The sequence below is a fragment of the Alosa pseudoharengus genome, unplaced genomic scaffold, assembly GCF_046254945.1.
Source record: "Alosa pseudoharengus isolate Yale_2024_CS ecotype anadromous, Long Island Sound unplaced genomic scaffold, YU_APseudo_1.1 YU_APseudo_1.1_scf_15, whole genome shotgun sequence".
NCBI lineage: Eukaryota > Metazoa > Chordata > Actinopteri > Clupeiformes > Clupeidae > Alosa > Alosa pseudoharengus.
The window spans coordinates 28,409,073-28,434,115 of NW_027468620.1; the positions used below are offsets into that span (position 1 = coordinate 28,409,073).

Genomic DNA, 25,043 nt, shown 5'->3' on the forward strand with positions numbered 1-25,043 from the left:
GTTATTTTCAAAATATTATACTCTTGGGAAGCAAAAATAGAATGAAGCTGACAATTTCTTGTACACATGAAGCAGCATTTTATGTAGTCCTAGATGCCCTTTTATGTAGCGTAATTTTTTACCTGAAAATAATGACTTCAAACTCATCATTTTGTGGGCAGCCGTGGCCCACTGGTTAGCACTCTGGACTTGTAACCGGAGGGTTGCCCGCTCGAGCCCCGATCAGTGGGCCGCGGCTGAAGTGCCCTAACCCCTCACTGCTCCCCGAGTGCCGCCATTGTAGCAGGCAAGCTCACTGCGCCGGGATTAGTGTGTGCTTCACCTCACTGTGTGTTCACTGTGTGCTGTTTGTGTTTGGGTTAAATGCAGAGACCAAATTTCCCTCACGGGATCAAAAAAGTATATATACTTATACTTACTATACTCTTGATGGTACACTGATATTTAAAATGGAGAGTGGCGTCGGAACACCTGGTATTGCACATACAACTTTGTCGTGCAGAAGATGCAAACTTTTTGTCACTTCTCAACACACTCCTCTGTACCCCTTTAATGTCAAGGGGTAAATACAAATTCTTATATTGTGTTGCTTTAATGCATTACAGTTTCATGTACACACATCCAAAATCACATCTGCAACTCAGTCTCAGAACCTTGAACTCGGGTTGGTTGCAACCTGGTACTAGTTTGGTTAAAGATGCCATCTTTTTACCTGTTGACAAGAAATTTGGGTGGAAGCTTCTCTTCATGTCTTCTTTCTTCAGATGGCATCCGTTAACGTTCTGTCCTCTCACTCAGCTGTTCTCTCTGACTGTGTTTGCACCTCCACGCCTTGACCCAAGTGTTATAAATGCAACATTTATTATTTTGCAACAATATCTACATTTTTTACTTCTAAAACCTCCTCCTGACTTCTGATGTTTGGTTAGATTATATTCATATCCCTTTATACTGTATTGTGTTTTCAGCATTGTGTTTCAGTATTTTGAAAATGAATTTCAAGTAATCTATCTCTACTTGAGCATGCGTGAAAAGACACGTGCTAATCTAAATGCAGAGTAAGCAATAAACAAAAAGTGTGCCACACTACAGTAATTCCATGTAAGATCAGTATTGATAAATGTTTTTTTTTTTCTCAAATATTTTGATATATGCTCTGATGCTCTGCCCTTGTGAAGTGCAACTGCTGGAGCATGTGCCGTTGTCTTCCTACCGTCCATCCTGTTGCCTTTTTTTCTGGGCTTTGCTCAAACCATTTTCTGCTGCGGTCTCTGTAACCTTGACACCTTGGTCTTGGTGGGAATGACACTGTTTATTCAGCTCCCAGTGATGGAGATGTGGTTAGCAGATAACCAACGTCCTTTTGGAGGCTACGGCTGTTTTCCTGCCCTGGCTCTGGGAGGGGGCCCCACTCCTTCCTACCATGGCTTTCTGTCTGCTGCCTTTTGGCTTTCCGTTCCAAGGTGCCTTTCCTTGTGCTTTGTTATACCTTACCCCAGTGGAAAGGGTTCATTTGGTGATTAGCCTTTAAAAAGGTTTTCAACAAGCTACTCTGGTGTGATTTCATTAGTAAATAGTTGACTCAAAAAATACTATATTACGACAGATGACATTAGCTTTTGAACACAAATAATGCATTAGGTTCTAATTATGTCAACTGCTTATTTTTTGTTTATGAAAAAAACATGCATCTTAAATCATTCAGACGGCTATGCAATTGTGGTGGACTCATAGTTAGCTGAATTTACTCAACATCTCATAAAATAATCAGAAATAGTCAATAACATAATTAGATGCAAAGTAACTTATAAGTTCATACCTTTAAAATGGACTATTTTGTGCTTATCCCATATAGCCACAGGTTGATCTAATATATCTCCAAACAGTATATAATATATTCCCATGCTATTATATCTCTCTCCAGCTCTCTCCTCTTTCCTGCATAATCCCTCTCTCCACATCACTGGTTTACATCTCATCAGCAGGCCTTGCCTTCACACTAGGGTCACAAACATAATGGCTTCCTCACTGACAATGCATCGGGCTCTCGGTGTCGCTCTTGCCTGGCCAAGAGATTAATTTCCCCTCAGCGTCTTAATTTTTACTCGTCATTTCTCCATAAAGAGGGTAAATGTCAAGCATGCCTGACTCCCTCTAGTGACACATCCATGCCTGTAGATAATTACCATAAGGAAATTGATGGTTTAGTGTGCAAAGGGGAATTTAATTTACTCTGACATCCTGCCGCATAATTCATTCCCAAAGAAAGTGAGGTTTCTCAGCCCACCAACTGCAAATTTCACTATTAACATGATTACCAATCCTGAACACCTCAAACTTATTTAGGTATTTAAACCAATTATTGCCTACATGTTCTTGAACCTCCTAAATTGGGAGCAGTGAATGCTGCTTAAAGATCCATGAAATAAGACACAGGCAGTCTTTTGTTCTGGATTCTCTCAGGTTTAGTTTGCTCAACACTGATATGTGGCAAATCCACTGGTGCTTTTTAATTGCACTATATTATCTATTGTGGTGCTGTAGATGAAATGCTTGGGTCCAGTGAATTTTGTTCATCTGTTGATTTTGAAAGGATGCGGCAGACACTTATTTAAAAATACCATTTGTCTCTTAAAAATTGAATTTCTATTAAAATGCAAAAGTTGTAGGTCCTAAAGAACAACTGTATGAGGCAATGAGATATGACATAATATGCAACACATTATGTTCATTTTGTGTTCTGTATGAAAATACTATACTTTTAAGGTATTAGAAAAATGGTGCAGTATATTGAAAAAAAGCAATGAGTCCACTCAATATTTGTACAGTCCCAGGCCTGATAGACTGTAGATGTTACTCCCTCATTTGAATTCTCTGATAATATATCTCTTAGACCGGGAAGCGCGTGTTCAACCCTGCTAGTTATGATTTGCGGGAAACGCCATGCATGGTGCTGAGTCACTGCCCCCTCTCCTGACCCCCTGCACCTCCCCTGTTGGCATTCCCTCAGCCCGGCCTCTGGATGGGCATCATAGCAGGTCTGCCATTTACCCACTTTTGATTATAGACCCTTTCAACAATAAAAACAAAAACAATGCTTGAACGTTCTATTTGGTTCCCAATCTACTTCCTCTGCATTAAGATAACATATGGAATGTTAAAACGGAAGCCTTGTGGGGTCAACTATGATGCTGATAATGGAACTCTCTTGAAAGGGTCTATAGGTTCTGAACCCACTGCCCCACCAATACCCATGGGGTACATTAGTTTGGTGTTTGTGTCCGCCCTGTGCAACATCATACATTGTCATGATGAAGCAACATGCCCAGACACTACAAAGGGTTCTCCAAGGTCCTTTGAGTTCCTCATTTCTACCCAGACCAACTGCCTGAGAAAGTCCTGGCTCATCTCAGATAAGGGCAGCCTCCTGCTGTCGTGACTCAGCAGCTCGGGGCCTGCAGCCACCTCTCCACAGATAGGGCTACCTTGAAGGGTTAAAAACAAGGAACACTTGGGAGGGGAGACTCTGAGTTTCAGGCTTGGTGCTCTAATACTGGACTGGACGATGCATAGCAGAATCATTATTTAGAATTTAATGACAAAACATGGGAGGGAAATGAGCCTATTTATTCAAAATCAAACTTGCTGCACAACTCATTATTTATTGATCTCTATAAATATTAATGATAAAATTATAGCTATATTTTGGATGATTGCTGTCATAGTGGAGCATACCTTCATATTCAAATAAGGATTTTTGTTAAGCCAAAGCCATGTTGAATAGGTCATATCTCGTACTGATTTTCAAAATGATATTGCAATGAAAAGCAGAGTCTATTACTCAATTGTATAGACCGCAGAGTATTTAGATAGTAAGGTGTATATTAGAGTAGCATATTGGACCATGGCATTTTACTATTATAATACAGAACACCCATAGATGATTAACATGACTGAAACCACTAGACGTTATATTATGTCTATATCTTGTAACATTCTATTTGTCTATATCTGTTGACTACTATAATACTTTAGTGACTATGCTTTTAAAAAGACTGTGGATATAACACAGCTTGGAAAATGCTATTGGAATAACTAAACTAGGACACTCATAATGATGGGCAAATGGCTTGACCGACGCTTTGTACATTTTGAGTGTCCCATATTCAGCTACCCATACCATGCAATGCTTTCTTTTCCTTTGAATTTATGGACAGTGGTTAGAGATAAAGCATTCCAATACTATCTGAAAGACATGAAAATATCCTGAGGTCTATGTAACAGTCAGATGGACATACACATTACACCCAAACCTTAACAGGGTACCCAGTATCTCATTACACCCAGCACTTTAGTAATCAAAATTCCACAGGCCTACAGTACAGAATAAAAGAGCATATAGTATTTAATAGAGTGTGTTAATTGTTTGTTGCTGAACCAGTTAATGATGAAGACATTTTAGATCAATAGCCTAATAACATAACAATATAATACATACAAATATGCTAATTATGATAAACATAACTATATTCCCATGGTTCTTGGATAAATCTGGGATTGAATGGGATGTGCATGGGGAAAGGGGAAAGTTTTAGTTTCTCCTACTGGCATACACACTGTTGGTGCTATCAGTTACCAACTGTCAAAACAGGTGACGGGGGGGGACCTGCCTCTGTGCATATGCGTCTCCCTTGTCCGTCCCTGACAAAGAAATAAATAAATAAGACATGAACGGTCCACTCTCTTCGCTCGCCTCATCCTATCTCATGCATGGCTGCCAGTGATGGTCTACTGGGTGTCAGCTTTTATTGGCACGATACAAAGCAATGTGCCAAGGGCTGCCGCTTCGACTCCCTGAGCAGAATCGGCCTCTGGAATAAAAGCTTGCAAAATGCTCCGTTTGAGAACAGAGACATAGCAATGTTAGGCTGGAACGAGGAAGTGCAGTGGAGAGGGGAGGGACCGAGGGCAGAGTTCCATAGTGCTGCAGCGGCGCTACGAACTTCTGCACATGGAGCGGGGGAGAGTTGGAAGAGCTTCATATTGCAAAGTCAAGGAATAGCAGGTAGAGTAATTTTCACGATGCTTTTAAACTCAAAAATGTCAAAGTAAGTCTGACTACCAATCATTTCAAGTGAAGGGTTTACGAATTTCCGTGAAGTGAACAAAAAAGGAGGCGAGTTGGAAAATATTGTCCTTCAGTCTAGAGCAGGTGCGAGAGCGTCACTTAAATCCACTGGGGCGACAGCACTAGACAGCTTAAAAGGCGCGGAATGGATTAGATGTTAACGGAGACCAAATGGACTATTCTAACATAGTTTAAATTATGTGAAGACCTCTGTTATGATGTACTGTCTCACTTCCAAAACTTTTTATGAATTTTAAAGTGCCATGGATTTTCCCGGTATCCAAATGGATAGGTTTGGAATATCGGATAATTTAATAATTTAAACTTCACGACACTGAATAATTGACATATAGACTTACATTAGATTAAACAAACTGAAGAGAAGTTTTACTAATTTTAAACTGATAAATATAGTGAGTTAGAAAAATGATAATCTACCGCTTCTCCTAAATGGCACCTGTTGCAACACGCGCATCCTGCTTTCACTAAGACATTGCGAAGTTTTACGGTAGAAAGTTTTGTAATTGTCTCTGATCAAAGTTTTCCAGACAAACAAATTATGCTTGAAATTATATTTTACTGTAAATAAGATAGGAGTGTAAAAGACGTTTCCTACGTTATTTTGAAATTCAAACAGTTTAACATTGCCTCATAAATGTTGGCTATATTTAAAGTAGCCTATATTGTAATTTTCATGAACTCAGTGAAATGTGTAAATGTAGGCTACATCTCAGTTCAACATATCTCAAAGAGCGCATTTCCAAATAGCTATTTCTTTTTCGCACTAAAAAGTAGCCATATATTCCTTACTATTATAGTCCGTAGGCTACAAATTATTTTACTTTCATCAGTTTTCTTTAGAGGTATTCTGAACTTACATTCTAAGCTCCTGTAGCCTACACATCGATCAAACTCATCTAACATCAGGTGCCGTGGAACCGATTATGCATGTGAGGTTGTGTTGATTGATTGTGGGCAGGACATGTAGCGTACACACAAAGCTAATCATGCACGAAATAGTGATAGCAATGTACGTAGCCTATAGCCAACCTCTGCTGACTTCAGACAAAAATACCAAGATTATGCGAGAATCAGGTACAGTCTGCGTGGCTTCACCGGCATCATGAGTGAACGTCTTATCTGTCTGCATCGACAGGGTTTAAGAGGTCAAACATTTCTTATGTTGAAATGGTTTAATATGACAAAATGAGCTATCTTTTAAATGTTTCCCACCACATTACTGTTCATTAGTCGCCAAAAACAACTTACTGAAATAGTTAACCATCTTAGAGTTAGGCTACAGTTTATGACAAAAACCTGAAGTTGCACTTTCAAGCGCCCTTCCTGGAACATGCCATGGGTTTGTCACGTATCCATTCAACCGAAAAACCCATGAATGTCAATAATTGCATTGAATATTACTTTAAATGTTCGATTGAAATTCCAAAATAAATAGAAATATTTTAATAAATATAGGCTAAGCCTTTTAAATAGTCACCATATTAAAAATATGTATAGTCTAGGCTTCTCATTTCAAATTTGAGAGAAAAGTGGATGAGTGAGCTCAAAGAGAGAGGGAAAAGTGGAAGATGAGCAAGTGAGTGAGAGAGATAAAGTTATTAAAATGACTCTTCTGAATGCCAGTGTAGTGAAGTGTGTCAGATATGAATTAGGCTCCTTAAGTGGGCTTCTCTGAAGGGATTCTTCTTTTTCAGTCAGTTCTTGTGGATCAGTTCTTACTGATCGCAATCAACTCATCCACCAGCACCACCAGCCCAAAACCATCATGGCAAAAATCCACTCTCATAACGAGCAATTCAATTACAATTAATTTGTAGTTGCAAATATTTAAGCCCCATTTTATATTATACAAAGACTATTCAGTAGTATTAGAATGGAACTCATGGTTTATACATTTAGTGTAACTGACCACTGATAACTGAGGTTGTATGGTGGAGACCACTCAAACACTATGCTATGTGATAATCCTTAATTTTGGAAATAACAAAAGAATAACTTACATTTAAATGCAATTCATTTTCCTTTTGCCAATCCAGCAATTGAACTAATTGCATAAATTAAAATTAATTGCATTTTTATGATAAAACATATATCTCTGATGCTATCGAAAACATTTATTTTCGTGACAGTTCTTAGAAAATACAAATAATGTGTTTTACATGCAGAGAGGATGTAAGTGCTGTCGAGCAGGAAGGTGTTGGGGTGGTACAGTACAGTTGTGTCTCAGGACAACTTTTCTGACATCTTTCCTGTACACTATGCACTCATTATCATTATCAATTGTTTTCCAATAGATTTGCTTGTAGATTTTCTTTTAACACATATTCATTATATAAATATAGGCAATTACCGTATTAGCAGAGTGAATAGCCTACGTACTGTAGCTAAAATCAGGAACAGAAAATTCCACCACTATACCAAGTGCGTATTTGGGGATGAGCTAAACATGATTTGGCTGAATTTCATCTGACCCTGACTGACAAGCTTTTTTTACAATACAAAAAAAAACTTCAGTTTGCATTTTGCTGTCCTCTCCATCTCTTGAATACTTTCACTGTTTTAACACTTGAAAAGAAGCAGTGACTGACTATAGCAAAAAAGTCTTTAAGTATTTCAGTATCTTTGGTCTTTTATGACCCCAGACTGTGGCATGGAGTCTGTTTAACGGTTTCATGGTGTCTAGTCTCCACCCTTTTCTCCGTTTCATGTTTTCTGTTTTCACACCAAGCTTTGCAACCCCCCCCCCCCCTGCTACACATACACCCGAGCACATACTCTTCGTAGGTGGGACTGAGAGCGCTCGAGTGTTCTACCCACAAGCCTTTTCCTGCCTCTTATTGAACATGCACAACTTCACAACTTTGTACTTCCTGCTTCTTCATGGGCTCCAGTTAAGCAGATAGTGACAGAGCGGAAGGCTGTATCTACCGATGGAATCAGATGAAATGTGCACTGACATGGAGATGAAGTAAATCCATTTACTCGCCATATTTTCACTGAATTACTAATTGCACAAAAGTTGCAATGCCACCATGTTCATATGTCAAAATCATACCTGTAGAATCCTGTGAGATTGAATACAGTATTTTGACAATTCGTGGAAAAGAGTTATTAAAACACTCATTATGGATTTTGGCACAAGGGATTTTAACATCTAATCCTGTGTATTAATGTAATGTAATGAACTTTTTAAAGCATATTAAATCATTCAATTAATCAATTTATAAATCTCCAGCTCACCACTGAAATGTGCAGTATAAGAGGAAGAATCCATAGTTTCACAAAACCCACCATGACATATGGGTGTTTTTGTGGTAACACATCATCGTATCACATCATATGGAATATCACAGAATGTGTGTTTTAGCTGCAATGTCCTAAATGAGGCTCTCCAGGATAGAGAGATTTGCCGTTAAGCCTCGCTAATTTATTTGGGATTTAAGTAGAGGTGTAAATTGGCAGAAACCTCATCATTTGATATTATGGTGATATATAGAAGCTGAATCAGTATGTGTTGCAATATTTTAACATATTTTGCAGTTGTATGTATAACAGTTAGATGTGACAATATATACTGCTCAAAAAAATTAAGGGAACACTTACAGTTTTCCACAATTGTTAAAACACATTTTTTGAAACCTTCCAACCTTTTCTCCATTCTCAAACTACATTCACAGAATGTCTGACAGTTCTTGCAAAATAAAACACTCACATCAAAAGTTTTACTTGTGCTCAGAGCCAAACAGTGTCAGAATACCGATCCAGTGTATGATTGAAGTGTTCCCTTAATTTTTTTGAGCAGTATATTTTGCCCAACAACTTAAGCATTCTAAACTGGAAAAGTGGTTTCACAAACCTTTTTATCTCTTTTAATTTACAGAGCCCTACAAGATACCAGAATTAAAAAGTAATGTGTCTGAAAAGCATCTTCACATTGCTAGATGTCATGCTTACATTAATTGATTTTTAGTCAACAAAACTTGTTTGAGTGAAGACTTCTTATTGGTAATGAATAGCCCCCCCCCCCCCCCCCCTGCGTAGAAGCTAGTATATTCAGATGAAAAACAGTCTCTCTTTCATCCAAACAGTCATATCCATACTGTCATTTCCCCACCCGTGCTTTGGCTGTAAACACATATGCCTGTGGTTTTATGTGGGATACTGATCTCTCACTTTCCCCACCATCACAATTTCCCATCACACCCGCTGCCCAGAAACGGGGCCACAGGAGACTCTGGCACCTCGCTCCCCACGCAGCTCTTCTACCGCCAACCTCCTCCCAAGCTGCGCCCGCTATCCTCATGCTCCCTCACCCCAGCCCACTGCACACACACACACACACACACACACACACACACACTCACACACACACACTCACACACACGCACACACACACACACACACACACACACACACACACACACATTCCTCCCGTGTGGCTCTGGCGTGTTTCGGCTCCTCGCGGCCGTCCTCGTGGCACCAGACGGAGATGGCCGCCCGCTTCCCACTATTTGTTCCAAATGTGTGGAGCCATCTGTCAGTGCGAGCAGGGAAGGGCCGGACGCCTCCTCTGGGCACCGCTGGCCCACCGGCCCGCGTCACTATTTTAGGGAGCCCTGCTCGGCGCCGCGCTCCTCTGCCTGGCCACTGGGCGAGTGCCACTAGCGGGGACGTCTTGGAGTGGCGGCGGCAGTGGCCAGGGGGCCGGGGCTGTTGTGCCCATCTGCCGCGGGCTTCGGGGGCCCATGCATTATTGATAGGGCCACGCACACTGGTGACTCCTCAGATATGCAGGCCTGGCCCAATGATGTGCTCCTCAGAATATTGCCTCTTGTGTGAATAAGAAAAAAATACACACACACATACACACACACACACACACACACACACACACACACAGACACAGGGACAAACTATCTGCCCTCTTCAGCCGGCCACTTTGTTTTTTGCGTCTTCTCTATTTCTTTCTTTCTCTCGCTGACCTCTTCCCTGTCGCCTCGATTTCCTTCTCTTTTTCCCCTCCGTGCATCTTTCTGTTTTGCTTCCCTCACTCTCTCCCTCTGTTTTTGCCTTGTTGTCTCCTTGTGTCTCCATTTTTTCTCTCTCGCTCCGTCTCTGTGACTTCCCCAAATTCTATCCCTCTCTGCAGATCGCTGTTTTGCTTTCTTCCTCTTTCCTATCTCTCTATCACTCTGCCTCTTCTTTTTCACTCTCTCTCTCTCTCACACACACATACAACCCCCCCCCCTTCTCTCTCTTCACTCGTTCTCTGTCCATCTCCCTCCGTTCTGTGCGTTCTTTGTTCCTGTCACAGGCCCGTGCGTGCGTGCGTGCGTGCGCGCGTGCGGGTGTGCGTAGGGCCGGCTGGGCCCGGCTCACCCATGCATGCTCAGTAAATTAGAGTGAACACGAGCGCCGATCAGCTGGCTGCGGCAGAGCCCCGCATCCTCAGTGACCTGAGGCCATCTCATTTTCTGCTTAATTTTGCGACAGTCAGTTTGCATTTTTGGATGATTATGTGGTGGGAAATTAACAATAAATAACAAATGTGGTCGGAAAGCTATAGCTCCCGCCAAAGCCCCTACACACTCACCCACCTGCCTGCCATCAGCCCCCACCACCACCCAAGAGCGCTCTGCCTCGCTCTGCCCCTTCTCCACTCTCCCCGGCAACCCCAAGCTGGCTGTCGGGACGGTAATGAAAGTGTCTGTAATTCATTGTAATGTAATGTGCAGAACCATCACGTCTGCCAGGGGACGGCCAGGCTCGCTGTCCATGATGGGGTTTGTACATGGAGAGGCCAGCACCTTTAATCTGTTTATACCTGCTTTAGATGGTTCCACTTTCAGCCAGGTGTTGATTAAACTGATACATTTCTTTCTCTCTCTCTCTCTCTCTCTCTCTCTCTCTCTCTGCCCCTCTCACGTCTTCACTCCGTCTGTCACTGCACCCCCTCGCTGTCCCTGGCTTTCTCTAACTTTAGAGTACCTGCAGAGAATGGAGACCGAAGAGGCCCAGGAAATGTCCCAGATGCCAGGTGAGGTTTGTCACATGGCCACGTGACACAGTTAACCCCACAGAGAGGTATAGGCTTTCAGACACAGACATGGGGGAGAGATGAACAGTCAGGAAACAAGCAAAGGCAGTGATGTATGCAACAACATGTTGATGTTGTTGGAAAACCTCTTTCTCTTTAAATGGTATTTTATCTCAGAGGTAGGGGTGTTGTGATGAACCAGTATTGATTATAACTGTGATATTTAATAAATTAAATAATTATATCACATATAGAGGTTTGTAGGGGCCATTGTAATCGTGTAGTGAAAATCGGATATTACAACAGCCCGACCCAGATGTTTCCCAGGGGAATCCTTGAGAAGGAATGATTGAATATTAAGAGTTTGCTCTGAAGCAAACAAAACAAAGCAAATGTTTGTTTGATTTTATTATAAATATTGTAATAATCAAAATAGAATGATCAAGTGATAAGGGTTTTAGAACACAGAGGCAATATGGGTGAAACCGCAGTTAAAATGACACCTACAGTACAGTATCTAGCTCATCAGTGCACATTTAAATTGGGCTGTCAAGTCATGGCTCAAGATCTTCCACATGACATTGTGCAATAAGCACTTCTGTTCATTTTCTTGGAATGGAAAAAGTGTGCTTCATGGGAAAGGGCTTCAGTTCTGTGCAGTAGGTTAAAAAGAAAGATGAAACTAAATTTTTTCTTTGTTTGTCCAATCGCCATTGATTACACATGTATTTGTATTTTGGTGTGTGTGTGTGTGTGGGGGGGGGGGGGGGGGGGGAGGTTGGCGCTCCAGTAGTTCTTACATTTTTGTAAGGCATGAGTGTGCATGCCTACAGTTTCTTGTAATGTTGTGAAACTCTGATTAATTGTTCTCTGGTCCAGAGAGTGATGTCAGTATGACTGCCGGTCCTTTCTCAGGCCGGGACAGTCCCCCTGCCAATGAGGCATCGGAGGAGACGGATGAGGCCATGCTTGTGCCAGAGGACCTGTCTGCCACCTCTGGCCTCCAGCAGAACAACAGGACTGACAAAGGCTTGGGTGAGTTTGGTCAAGTCAGATGGACAGTCTGTTCAATAGGTCAATAGCCTCTAACCATTCTAGAATACCCTTTTTGAATTAATTAGCAATCCCATTTCAATGAACTATATACTGTATATCCTGCTGTTGAACTACCATGGGCCGTGTATGTGTAAAAAGAACGTGCCCATATCTAGCTCAAGAGAAGTTCTCCCCATTACAAGTAGACTGAACTGAACATTCACCTCTAGTTCACTGCAATAAAGTTTCTGAATTTCACCTGAATTTAAAGTGTTTAGTTGTGTAGTGCCATTGCTGTAATTGATATCCTCTCCAATCCATTAGTATTCCACACTGAGATTATTTCCTATGCATAGTGGAGGGCTAATTGTTTTTGAGTTGTTGTCGAGCAATATCATTAGGAGTTGTATTTTGCTTTCCATAAAACATAAGTGTCAACAGACTTGGGGTTGGCTTAGCATGTTTCCAAATGAGTTCATGTCTTGCCAGTAATAAGGCCAGACCACGACAGTGTGCGCACGCTTGTTTTATTACTATTCATCATCAAAGTCCTGGAGGTTCTCTTGACTGAAAAGATAAAAACCTACAAAAAAAAAATAAAACAAAATGTCAGAGGAAACTGAAATAGGATGTGCAAGAGTTTCCTAAGAAGAACTTGCCAGAGCTCAGATAGTTTCAACACCCAGGCAGGGAGATAATGCGCTCAGGAACAGAGTCAGGCATCACTACACACACACACACACACACACACACCCACACACACACACACACACACACACCCACACACACACACACACACACACCCACACACACACACGGTGCACCTGCACATATGCCTATGCTTTCACTTCAACTGCTGTGCTTTTTACAGACACCTTCAAAAACTGTACAGGAGCCTTACATAAGGATCTGGAACCTTTGCCTCTGTGGCATTATATATGGCATCCGGTGCCCCGCTAACTTCGGCTCTAACTGTCACAAAATACATATAAACATGTTATCATTCTCAAAAGAACAGACCCCACTTACTAAGTCTGGTATCACACTCCTCCAAATGTTACACGAGTCGAGTTCAACAATTACTCATTACTCATTTCCAGAGTGGGGACTACTGGTTTCATAGCTATCGTTATGACTCACACTATCCCACTCAAAAATGACAGCAACAGCATATCTGAGAGAATTTGTTGTAAAGTAGGGTAACATGATTTGGGAAAACAACAGGAATGCTTCTAATGAAAAGGGAACATTAGACATTGTCAAAATATAATCATAATATTATTTTTGTGGAAAGATGGAGACAGCATAGGAAACTTTTATGGAATATTGGCAGAGACATACTTCTCCAAATAGCCTTGTAGTGAAAACTGGAACCCCCAACATTATGTGGAATAGGTTAGTTCTATGTGCTGTGTGTGTGAATGTGCGTGCATCCTAGTGTATGTATGTGAGCGTGTGTGTTTAGTGTGTGTGTATTTGTGTGTGTGCTTTAACAGCCTTCCCTTCTTAATCTGATCAGTCACTGTTTGAGGATGTGACTGTTCTATCTCTGCAGCACTTTTTTTTTGATAGACCAAAAAAAAAAAAAGCAGCAGCAGCAACTCTATCGAGGGAGAGTTATCTTTCAGGATCACCCTGCGTGGCCTTCAAATGCAAAGGCGTTAACAGGAATCTGCGTGTGGCGCATGGAGGCGTGCTGCAGCCCGAGGAGTCGCAGACCTCAAAGCTAAAAGAGAACACTTGATCTTTCTCAGGGGCGGCGTGACGTATGTGTGTGCTCTGTGCTACTCCACAGAGCAACCGTGAAAGTACACGTCTGGCCTGTTATTCATCCCCCCCCCATGATGCTCGACCATTTGGTAGAGCATGTCTTGTATTAAAGGTGTATAAATGTCTTGTATTAAACCATTAAAGGTGTAGTTTTTTGAACATTCTAAGTTCCGCAACAATTGAAGGTTTTAAAATTCTATGAATTGAATGAACCTAGAGAACCCAAAGAACGTTCATTTCCCAACATTCCCGTCACACCGGTGTGACGGTACTCCTTTAAGGGTTAAATCATTAAAAAATACTTTTTCTGAACACAAACATTTTTGACCCATCTGTTACAGTTGGTTGAAGTATGAAACATATACAATAATGCTGCATGGCAGTGTTAAAACTGGCTCAAGGAGTTCAGAAGTGCACAAGAGGATTTTCCCTTGTGTTTGTTCACTTGGCTTTGACCCCTTAAAGAGTCTCATCTGGTTTTGAGTCCCTGTTTGGTGACTCATGACAGACTCACTACTCTATAAGAGTTCTACTGCTGCTATTCTATGAAGCTATTTCAGATAGTAGCTCTTGACTTTGAGGTTCCTGAAATTAAAAAAACAAGGCTGGGTCCTTTTAGGTGTTCCTTATCTGTGTGTGCATACAGACGTGCACACACACACGCACACACACACACACACAAACACACACACACAAAACATATGTATATGCATGCGTGTATCATTTTTGTGCCTTCTTGGCGTGTATGCATGTGTCTCCACAGCTCACTCAGCAGGCTATTTTCAGGCATCGAGAGCACCAGTGCTTTTGACACAAACCCCCACACTCTTTTAACTTCCCCACCAAACTATCACCGCTTACTTCAGAAGTTCAAACGTCAGCCCGGCCTCTGCCAACCTAGTGTTGTGACCCCCTGTATTAGCCTAACCAGAGTGGCTCGTGCCCTGACAAACTCATTGTTTCCAGGTCATTGTATCCACATGAAGCCGTCAGAAGTCACATGGGGCTCAGATAGTGCTATTGGCCTGTGCTCTTTGTTTGTCCTTCCTTGTGGGTTTTGACAGTAGCTTCCCAAAATGGGTAAATTAGGATGTGTGACAAGTGTTATGTAAAGTAAAAGCCCTTCTTCTCATTCCCGTTTTAGTCATAACTTCCCCATATCCCTGGGAGACTGCAGCACAGCAGATCCAGTTCCCCCTGTCTGACCCAGGTTAGGACAGCCCATAGGCTTTATTGTTGCAACAGGAATACTAGTGACGGGTTAGTTCATGTGTGTGGCCTCTCTCTCATTCTCTCTCTCTATCTCTCTCACTCTCTCTCTCTGTGTTTGTGTGTATGTATTTGTGTGTGTGTGTGTGTGTGTGTGTGTATGTGTGTGTGTCTGTGTGTGTGTGTGTGTGTGTGTGTGTGTGCGTGTTTTATTGTGTATGAAAAAAGCCCAACAAAACTCCTTGAAAAGATCCAGAACTTTCCGTAAGTCTTAATGACTCCTTTGGTGACAGACAGCAGTGTACGCTGAAATGAGCCTGTGAGAAAGAGCTGGTGTCCTCACAGTTGTGGGTGTCACGTGCGTATAGGGCATCAGAAGTGACAAAGTGTAAGACTATATGGATGGCTGAGTTTGTACCGCGCACGGCACGCCCTCTCTTCATGATGGAGGACACGTAGGACTTCACATGCTTCAGTCTCTCACGACACTGCGGTTTCAGGTTCTCCATCCTGCTGGGATGAGCTGAGTTTCTCGAGCACATATGATCACGCTGTCATGTACTGAGCGTTTTTGTTCTGGTACTTTCCGGTGACCACATCTACAAAGGTATCTGAAATGTTTGTGAGATTTCCACTACATTGAAATCCATTTGATTTGAGAATGGTGGTAGTCAACAAAGTGAAGGCTAAATTCTAAATAGCCTACCACATGTGTTACAAACCTTTTTTTTATTTCTTTATTTATTTGTGGTACGCTCACACAGGCTGAAAAGAGCAGCGTTTCAGTTACCCAGCTTCACAATTCCCTGTGTATGCTTCCCTTTCTGTCACTTCTCCATAATTCTTGGCTTTTTTTCGGTTGGGCAGGCTATGTTGCTAAAGCTTCCCCTTTTCCTTCAGATTCCTATATTTCATTATTTCCACTTCTTCCTCTTAGCTTGAACAAACAGAGGTGGCTTTGGCATGGGGAAATCGGGCTGCCACCATGACATGCAAACCACACCACCTTTTGTGTGGATGCCATGCCCATGAGAAATGCCCCTTTCTACAAAGACCATAAAAGCCTTACATAAGAAGTTCAGAGTAGTTCGGACATACTGGTTTTTCACCACACAGCTTCCCATTTCTGTTGAGAACTCATCAGATAATTGGATAATTGCTAAGTTATTTGAATTTCTTACTGCTCAGATGCAACTCTGTAGAGTCCACTTTGAACCCCTTCGATGTTGTATTGTTTTCCTAGGGGAACAGCATTGTGTCTTTATGCCATGGACAGAGTGTTGTTTTAATTTTGTCTTGGTGTTTTTTATGAACTCTTGTCTGTCTATCTCTGTGTGTGTGTGTGTGTGTGTGTGTGTGTGTGTGTATGAGTATTTACCATGGTTTGTTGGTCTGGTGTTCACCGCAGCAGTCCTCAGTTTCACAGTGTTTCCTGTGTCTCTGTTTCCTGTTTATCTTGCTATCGTTTGTTTCACAGAAGAGAGATGTATGAGAGAGATGAATGTCATTATCCCTTAGTAAGACAGTGTGAAACAGGGAAATGTGATATTTGTCGTGTACTGGTTGGAATCAACCTTTAATCACAGATCAGCTGGCCAAATTCATTATTTTGTTGAAAATTGAAATACATTACTTACCTGTGAGAATGTATTGTGACCTTTCGGCCTGCAAATTCAAGTCTCGAGGTCTTAGTGCTGTTGCCTAAATAGAAAGTAGTTTAGCCAAGAATGGTGATGTAAAATTATTCTTGCGCTACCTTGTCATCTTTTAGTCCCAGAGGTTTGCCTATTGCCTTATGGTAACATTTGATATTTGATATAGACCTTGAATTTCCCCTGGGGATCAATAAAGTATCTATCTATCTATCTATCTATCTATCTATCTATCTATCTATCTAGATAAAGCCAAAGACCATTGCTGCATTAATTACTGGCTCTGTGTAGTCACACTATCAACCTTGTGCTACTGCTTGCTTATGGAAATAACTTATGTCACTTTACTTAAATGGAAACCTGGTGATGCACAGAGGAAGAGTTTGTATTTAGTTCAGAAAAGAACTAGAGCATTCTAGACACAAACTAACCAACTTGATTCAAGCGGCCCTCTATGTTTATGGAATATAGGCACACAGAAAGCTTTCACACAGACTCATGAAGAACTCTTTCAGGTTACTATTTTGTATTTTGTTTTCAGTATGAATTGTACATCCTAAAACACACATCAGAAACAGATATGCTTTAGTCTTAAACAAAGACTCAATACGTTTTTGTGACAAAAGCAAGCTTGTGTAGTACATGTTAGGAGTTAATGTCCCCTATGGGCGTGTTCCCATGTTGGACACATGCTCCCCAGTCCTGTTGCATGAGTGAGGTGGAGACGGCACTGCAGAGCATGCCGGTGTACTAAACAGTGGCCCACTGCTCTCTTTTTCCAGCCTGCAATATTAAAGTTGAGGCTCGGAGTGACGAGGAGAATGGGATGGCCTGTGAGGCGAATGGCGAGGAGGAGGAGGAAGGGGCGGAAGACTTGCGCGTGCTGGATGCCTCGGGCGCCAAAGTGAACGGCAGCCACGCCGGGCCCGACAGCAAGGCGGCCTACTCGGCGGCCGGCGGCATCCGCCTCCCCAACGGGAAGCTCAAGTGCGATATCTGTGGGATAGTTTGCATTGGCCCCAATGTGCTGATGGTGCACAAGCGAAGCCACACTGGTAAGCCCAATTTGCCATTTCCCTTGTCTTCATCCTTCACTGTGCACTGCTCCCCTCAGCTGGGCTTTGCCCTCAGAGACAGCAGCACTGGGCTGCAGACCTGGCACAGCTAGCCTCAGGGAGTCTGCTCACCACGACTGCCTCATCTGCTCAGCAGCGCAATATTATGAGGCAGCGGTTAAGATACTGCTATATGACAGGAAGGCTGTCTGATTGTGTGAAGCTGTGAGGGAGCGAGTTGTGGTTGTGGAACATCTGATCATTTCTTAATTTCATATGTTACATCTTCCCCCCTAGTGACAGCAGTGAAGTTGCATTGTCTGTGCTGATCGTGGTGATGAAATAGCTTTCTAAACAAGGCTGATGCTTTTTACTGTCATTTAATGCCTGATCGACAGTCATCCAGGAATACATTTGTGTGATCTTTTTGTTAATTTTCTTTCTAATTTCAAGTCATTAATCTGTTGAAAATACTTGAAATATAAATCACACAAGAAAATATAAACACATAGGACCAAAACATAACATTTTACAATAAAGTCCAAAACAATATGTGAGCAACGATTAGGATAATGAAACCTCCATAAAACAGCAATTATCACAGCATTTAAGAGTTTCTCTCTTTCAAAATTGATATTCCATTGTAATGAAGTCAAACCATTGGTGGAGAACATTTTTCAAAAAGGCACTTAGCTGTCTCACTTCAGGAGCTAATGAAAGTCAAAATGGAAGAAAGGAACGCAGAGCTAATGTAAATGCAAAAAGAACTTATAATAAAAGATATAATGAAGTGCTTCCTTTTTAAATATAAATATTCGTTGGTGAGACTGTGCTCCTGAAATGCCTTTTTAATGAGTTTCTTTTTTCTGTAGTTTTGCTGCTTCACTGGTGACTCTTATTTTATAGGGGGCCTTTTGAAGAAAGAACTGTATTAAAATGCTCTCTCAGAATGCCACAACACGCCGAGAGGCTGGATATTGGTTTATTCCAGAGGCGCTGATCAGGAAGACTGGCTCTCAAACACAAAGTGTTTCCTCCGCTTTATTTAAATGAGGTCTGCATTTGCATTGTGATGTGCCGCTCTTATTTTAGAGCCGAAGAAGAGGAAAAAATGAGATTTTCAGATCAAATTGACCCAGGCAGTGGTGCATTACGAAACTGGCAGGCTCAGTTTGAAAGGCTCTTGTTCGATCTCGGAGCCAAGCGGCACGGCGGGGCAGGGAGAGTGCGCAGCCTGGGAGAGTGGCGCTCCGCTCCGCTCCGCTCCGAGATCCCGCTGGCGTGTTTGATTGAGTCTCGCTGCGAGCCGCTCTGTCATCGAGGATGTTGCTGCGCGTGGGAGCTTGTGTAGGACACTGACCCCACATTCAGCGCATAATGGCGCTACCGGTGGGGATTCTTTAGCTCAGAAGGCTTTGTTACATCGCACAGTTCTTCAGACACTAGTCCTCTATCAGGCCATTTATGGCTCGAATTAGGGTTTCACAAGTAGGGCTGAGTGGTATTAGTATCCCATGAAAACAAACTGATATCCCTATTTGTGTGTGAAATACAGATGATCTGTGTCTTTGTCACAGTCACCATATATCAATGTTTACTTTTTTAGTTACTTTTTTACCCATACCTGGAAATTCAGTCAGCCTGTTTTAAGCAGCACTGCTTTACATTTAAATTTCTAATGCTGATTCTTTAGCCTACCTTTTGACAACAAAAAATGTGATGTTGAATATAATGTAGGACATGTGTGATAATGGAGAGGACTGGTGAGTGAGCTGCTCTGTGCTGTGTTTTGTGCAGGTGAGCGGCCCTTTCAGTGTAACCAGTGCGGGGCCTCTTTCACTCAGAAGGGCAACCTGCTGCGCCACATCAAACTCCACTCTGGAGAGAAGCCCTTCAAATGTCATCTGTGCAACTACGCCTGTCGCCGTCGAGATGCCCTGACAGGCCACCTGCGCACACACTCTGGTGAGTCGCCGCCCTCTGAACGTCCACCTCTCCTCGATCCGTTGATCCAGCTAGTGGTCAGTTAATCATTGGCCTGAAGGACAGATCACATGGACATAACAGTGCTTATGTAATGTGTTTCCTTTTTTGTTAATTGTTTATGAGTGGATTTGTGGCCTCTCTCACACTTCTCTACAGATGTTGCACGTTCAACACAAATACCTTTGTTTGTAAAAGTGTTTATCTTTGCACTTTTACACCTAGTTGGAAAACCCCACAAGTGTGCTTACTGTGGGCGGAGCTACAAGCAGCGTAGCTCGTTAGAGGAACACAAGGAGAGATGTCACAACTACCTGCAATGCATGGGACTCCAGAACAGCATCTATACAGGTCAGTTCCACCCGGCGTCAAGCTGTCTGTCTGTCTGACCGTCTTTTCTCCACGCATGCAGTAACTCATTCCATCTCATATAGATGACATGGTTTAGGCTGCTCCTGTGGAAATCTCTCTATGTTTAACATGTACCTGCAGTTGACAGCATTACACATTATATTTTAGTATAGATATGTGCACATGACATAGATAATATGGATATAATACATGCATAAGATAATCATGGATAGGTAAGCCAGTGTCTTTTGGGTATCCTATGTGTTTCCACATATTTATACACAAGTGCTTTTCATTGCATCTGGTGCTTGTGTCAGTTTTACATCTCTCAAAATTAGTGTATGCATTCTTATAATGGTATACAAAGGACTGACCTTTAGTCAAAACCTTTGTAAGTTTTTTTTATATGCGATTTTTTAAATGGACACATTGGACATAAGTTATAGTATGGACATTAATGGACATAAGTTATTATTATTATTTTTTTTTTTTTTTTCTTTGAAATGGATGGTTTTGAATTTTATTTCTGATTTTAAACCATTTTGCTATGCTGAATACATATGATTTAGATATTTCAGTGTTAAGCAATAAGTGTTTATCTTGGAATTAAGTATCAGGTATTTAAAACAATGAGGGCTGAACATCAGAATAAAAAGCATGCAGATTCATAGTAGCTAGTGTCTGATCTATACTCATCATCACATCTACACCCACAGGTTCAGCTTCAGATACAGGATTCAATTAGTGGCATTGCTTTAATTTTATAGCTGTAATTATATTTAGGCTATTCTATTACTGTAATAATAATAACAGCAAAATCAGATTACCTACATAATATTAAGTCTTTAAATTGCCATGTAAATTACAAATATATTAGGTCAGTTTTTAACAAAGACTTGAATTAGTATTAAATCAATACTTTAATGTAAAATAAATGAAACCATAAATCTAAACAATATATTTGTTCACACTTCACATACTAGCTATCTGAGCCTTTGAGCAGACTTAGACATGAAGCCTAAACATTTCTCTGTCTTGCTTTCCAGTAGTAAAGGAAGAAAGCAACCAGAGTGAGCAGAGGGAGGACATAAGCCTGACGGGACGGGAGAGGGCCTTGGTGCTAGACAGGCTAGCTAATAATGTAGCCAAGCGAAAGAGCTCTATGCCACAGAAGTTTGTGGGTAAGAGTCTAAGTCTACTTTTTGTGCCTATACCCTGATAAGGAAATTCTGTATTTGTCAAGCTCAAGCTCAAACCAGATTTCAGATGAGCAGGGTATATTCAGAAGGCAGAAATAAAACATTCAACTATAAATGACAACAAGTCATCTGGCAAATTCCTGCAAATTTCAACAAACATGACCTTTATATCTGTCTTTTTTAAATAATGAAAGTACAGGAGCTGTCTTTTTGTCCGCCTCATTGGAGTCCTCCTTGGATTATGACATTCATGCATTTCATGCACTGTGTGTCCTCTGCAGCACATGTTCTCAAAGATAGAATCCTAAATGTGGATTTTAGTCTTAGCCTAAAATAATGGCGTGCGATTCAATGGAATGAATTTCAGTAGTATTTCTTTAAAAAATCCCTCAAACCACAAGTAAGTCAGACAGGAAGTATAACAGATAAACTCAAAGATAGGGTGCACTAACAGAATTGCTTTCTCTCTCTCTCTCTCTCTCTCTCTCTCTCTCTCTCTCTCTCTATCTCTCTCTCTCCCTCTGTATGTGTGTCTTACAGGTGAAAAGCGGTTGTCAGACTTGTCGTTTGAGGGCAGCGGCGGGGAGCTGATGCAGCCACACGTGATTGACCAGGCCATCAACAGTGCCATCAGCTACCTGGGGGCCGAGTCCCTGCGGCCGCTGGTGCAGACCTCCCCCGGCTCCTCGTCCGACGTGGTGGTCAGCCCCCTCTACCAGCTGCACAAGTCCTCGGCTGACGGAGGGGGCCTGTCGGCCAAAGACAGCGCCGCCGAGAACCTGCTGCTGCTCTCCAAGTCCAAGTCGGCGTCCAGCGAGAAGGAGGGCTCGCCCAGCCCCAGCGGCCAGGACTCCACCGACACCGAGAGCAACAACGAGGACCGGCCGGTCAGAGGGGGAGGCCCCGGGGCGGCCAGCGCCGGCCTCATCTACCTGACCAACCACATGGCCCCGGGGATGCGCAACGGCGGCGCCCTGCCCCTGGTGAAGGAGGAGCAGCGGCAGTTCGAGGCGCTGCGCACGGCCGGCGTGGACCTCAGCGTGGCCGTGGGCTCCGAGGGCTTCAAGGTGCTGAGCGGCGAGGGCAAGGAGGTGCGGACGTACTGCTGCGTCCACTGCCGCGTGCTCTTCCTCGACCACGTCATGTACACCATCCACATGGGATGCCACGGCTTCAGGGACCCGTTCGAGTGCAACCTGTGCGGCTACCACAGCCAGGACCGCTACGAGTTCTCCTCTCACATGACGCGCGGAGAGCATCGATACTAAGCACACAAACACACACACAAACACACACTCAAACACACACACACGCACACGCACACGCACACGCACACGCACACGCACACGCACATACATGCGCACGCGCACACACACAAACACATACACACACACACAAACACACACATAAACACACACACAAACACATATACACACACACACACACACACACACACACACGCACGCACACGCACATACATGCACACGCGCGCACACACACAAACACAAACACAAACACACACACGCACACGCACATACTGTACATGCGCACACGCACACACACACACACACAGATACAACCACATACATGTCCAGTTAATACAAGAAACTACACATATACTTCTTACACATAGATATAAAATGTACACCTACACCAATTTCACACACACAAATCAAATGTGTATTAGAATATAAATACCATATTCAAATATATTGATCCCATCCATCCACTGTCTGCATGTTTGAAAATATGGAAAACAGTAGGGAATATGTATGTATGTCATATATGTAACACTTTGATGGAAGCTGAAAAAATGTAACTATGCTTCCTCTACTTTTTATAAGATTGGCAAGCAAGAGAACCATCATTCTGTACTATGTTCTTTTGTAAAAGGATTTTCAGAAAGTGTGCACATCTCTGTGTATGCTTGTATCTGTTGCTTTATGTTTTATTCTTTCAGTTTTTAGCCAGCCTCCTGTTGGGAGGAATTTGTTTGAAAATGGAAGTGAGCATACACCATACATTTGACTGTCAGCACAAGGATAAAGATAGTTAAACTATTTATATGTAGGTGTAATGTTTTTTAAGTATGTTTTGGGGTGTTGGGGTTTATGCCTTTAATCAGACAGGACATTGACATGACAAGAGTGACAGGAAGTAAGTGGGATCAGGAAATGAGCTGGGTCAGACTCAAACCCAGGTCCCCGTGGGCACTTGGACCTGAAAGTGCTCTGGACACTGTAGCCACTTGCGCCTCAGTCTGCTCCCTGAGGTATAATGTCTTATGATAACCGGCTACAAGTAGGCTAATAACAGTATTATCACAATATAGATGTATGCCCACTGCAAACTTGTTTTTGAGTAAACTTTATACAGTACATATATTTTTTATTTTGTCTCTTTCAGTAGTTATTTTTTGTATTATTTAAGTTGAATACAAACCATATACCCTTTTTGTAATTTATTTACTCAGTCAAGGATTGTTTAAGTCTGGAAGTGTAATGTAAAGTGGTATCAATTCACAGGTTTTTCACAAGGTGGTCTGAATTCTTTTTGTACAAAATGTGATGGTGGCTAAACCGATTACCGAGAGATGTTGTTGGAAATGTAAAGTGATGTCAAACAATAAAGGCAGAAAACCGTTTACACAATTTAAAGTGAAAACTCCAGTTGTGTTTGTTCTTTTAAAGCAAAGGAAAACAAAATTACTATTCAATCAAAATGACTGTAACTGCAACCAAAGACTTGCTGTATTTGTTGTGTATGTTAGACTACACAGGTAATGACAGGAAAATGAATGTATTTTGTGATATTTAAAAAAAAAAGACAGTTTACTAAAAAATAAATTAACAATAAGATTAAAATTTGTTATATTATGTCCGCTCATAAACAATAGATTAATGTCAGTGTAGCATCTAACTAAACATAGATGCATATTTTAGGAAGGCCAAGTATTAAACATCAGCATGCACAACTGTATTAATAAAACAAAGAATACTCCAATGTTTTATTGTCATTAAGAATTCCTACACTAACTGCTCAGCAAATCATTTGAGATGTCTGTCAACCCTCAGGGTATCCATCATCTGTCAGGTAAAATAGTTGTAGGATGGCAAATGATTGGCATCCACATTCCCATGTGAAGTAAATAAACAGAAAATTGCAGTGGGAAACAAGATATGTGCAGAATATATTATTATAAGATTTGACAATTTATTATATATAAATAGTCAAATCATGGTCTTGATGAAAAAAGCGAAAAGGCAGAATGTTAATCAGTTTGACACTGACTGACAGTGTATAACTAGAATATACTTCTTTAAATTCAGAATAAATGCTTCTTGAAAAGCACATTTTCAGGAATTAGTGAAAGAAAACTTTTGGAGTATGTGGAGAAATGAAGAGAAGCGGTAGAGCCCGTGTGAGTCGGGGGTTACGGGGAGTTAAGAGCCGGACACGGCGGGCACTGGAGCCCCACGCGTGTGCTGTGGCTGAGGTGTGAGGACCAAGGGGGCAGACTCCGGGGCACCGGGGGTAAAAGAGTTGGGGCAGAGATGGGTCTAAGGTGACCACGCATGATGCTAAGGTGTACACGGGGTCTGT

The 25,043-nt window shown here is 41.9% G+C and overlaps 1 protein-coding gene across 7 annotated transcripts; it reads left to right on the top strand.

Moving 5' to 3' along the window:
* Positions 1-4,770: 4,770 nt before the first annotated feature.
* On the top strand, positions 4,771-24,097 carry ikzf1 (IKAROS family zinc finger 1 (Ikaros)). 7 transcript variants are annotated; one of them, XM_076286161.1, is made up of 8 exons: positions 4,932-5,065; positions 11,133-11,186; positions 12,102-12,221; positions 17,635-17,907; positions 19,705-19,872; positions 20,116-20,241; positions 21,288-21,422; positions 21,981-24,097. In XM_076286161.1, the coding sequence occupies exons 2-8, from the start codon at positions 11,147-11,149 to the stop codon at positions 22,706-22,708; spliced, it is 1,590 nt and encodes a 529-aa protein (XP_076142276.1). In that variant the 5' UTR covers positions 4,932-5,065; positions 11,133-11,146; the 3' UTR covers positions 22,709-24,097. The 7 variants fall into 7 exon arrangements, with proteins under 7 accessions (XP_076142282.1, XP_076142276.1, XP_076142277.1 ...); XM_076286162.1 differs by having other exon boundaries at positions 21,291-21,422; XM_076286164.1 differs by having other exon boundaries at positions 4,954-5,065; positions 12,066-12,221.
* The last annotated feature ends 946 nt before the right edge of the window (positions 24,098-25,043 follow it).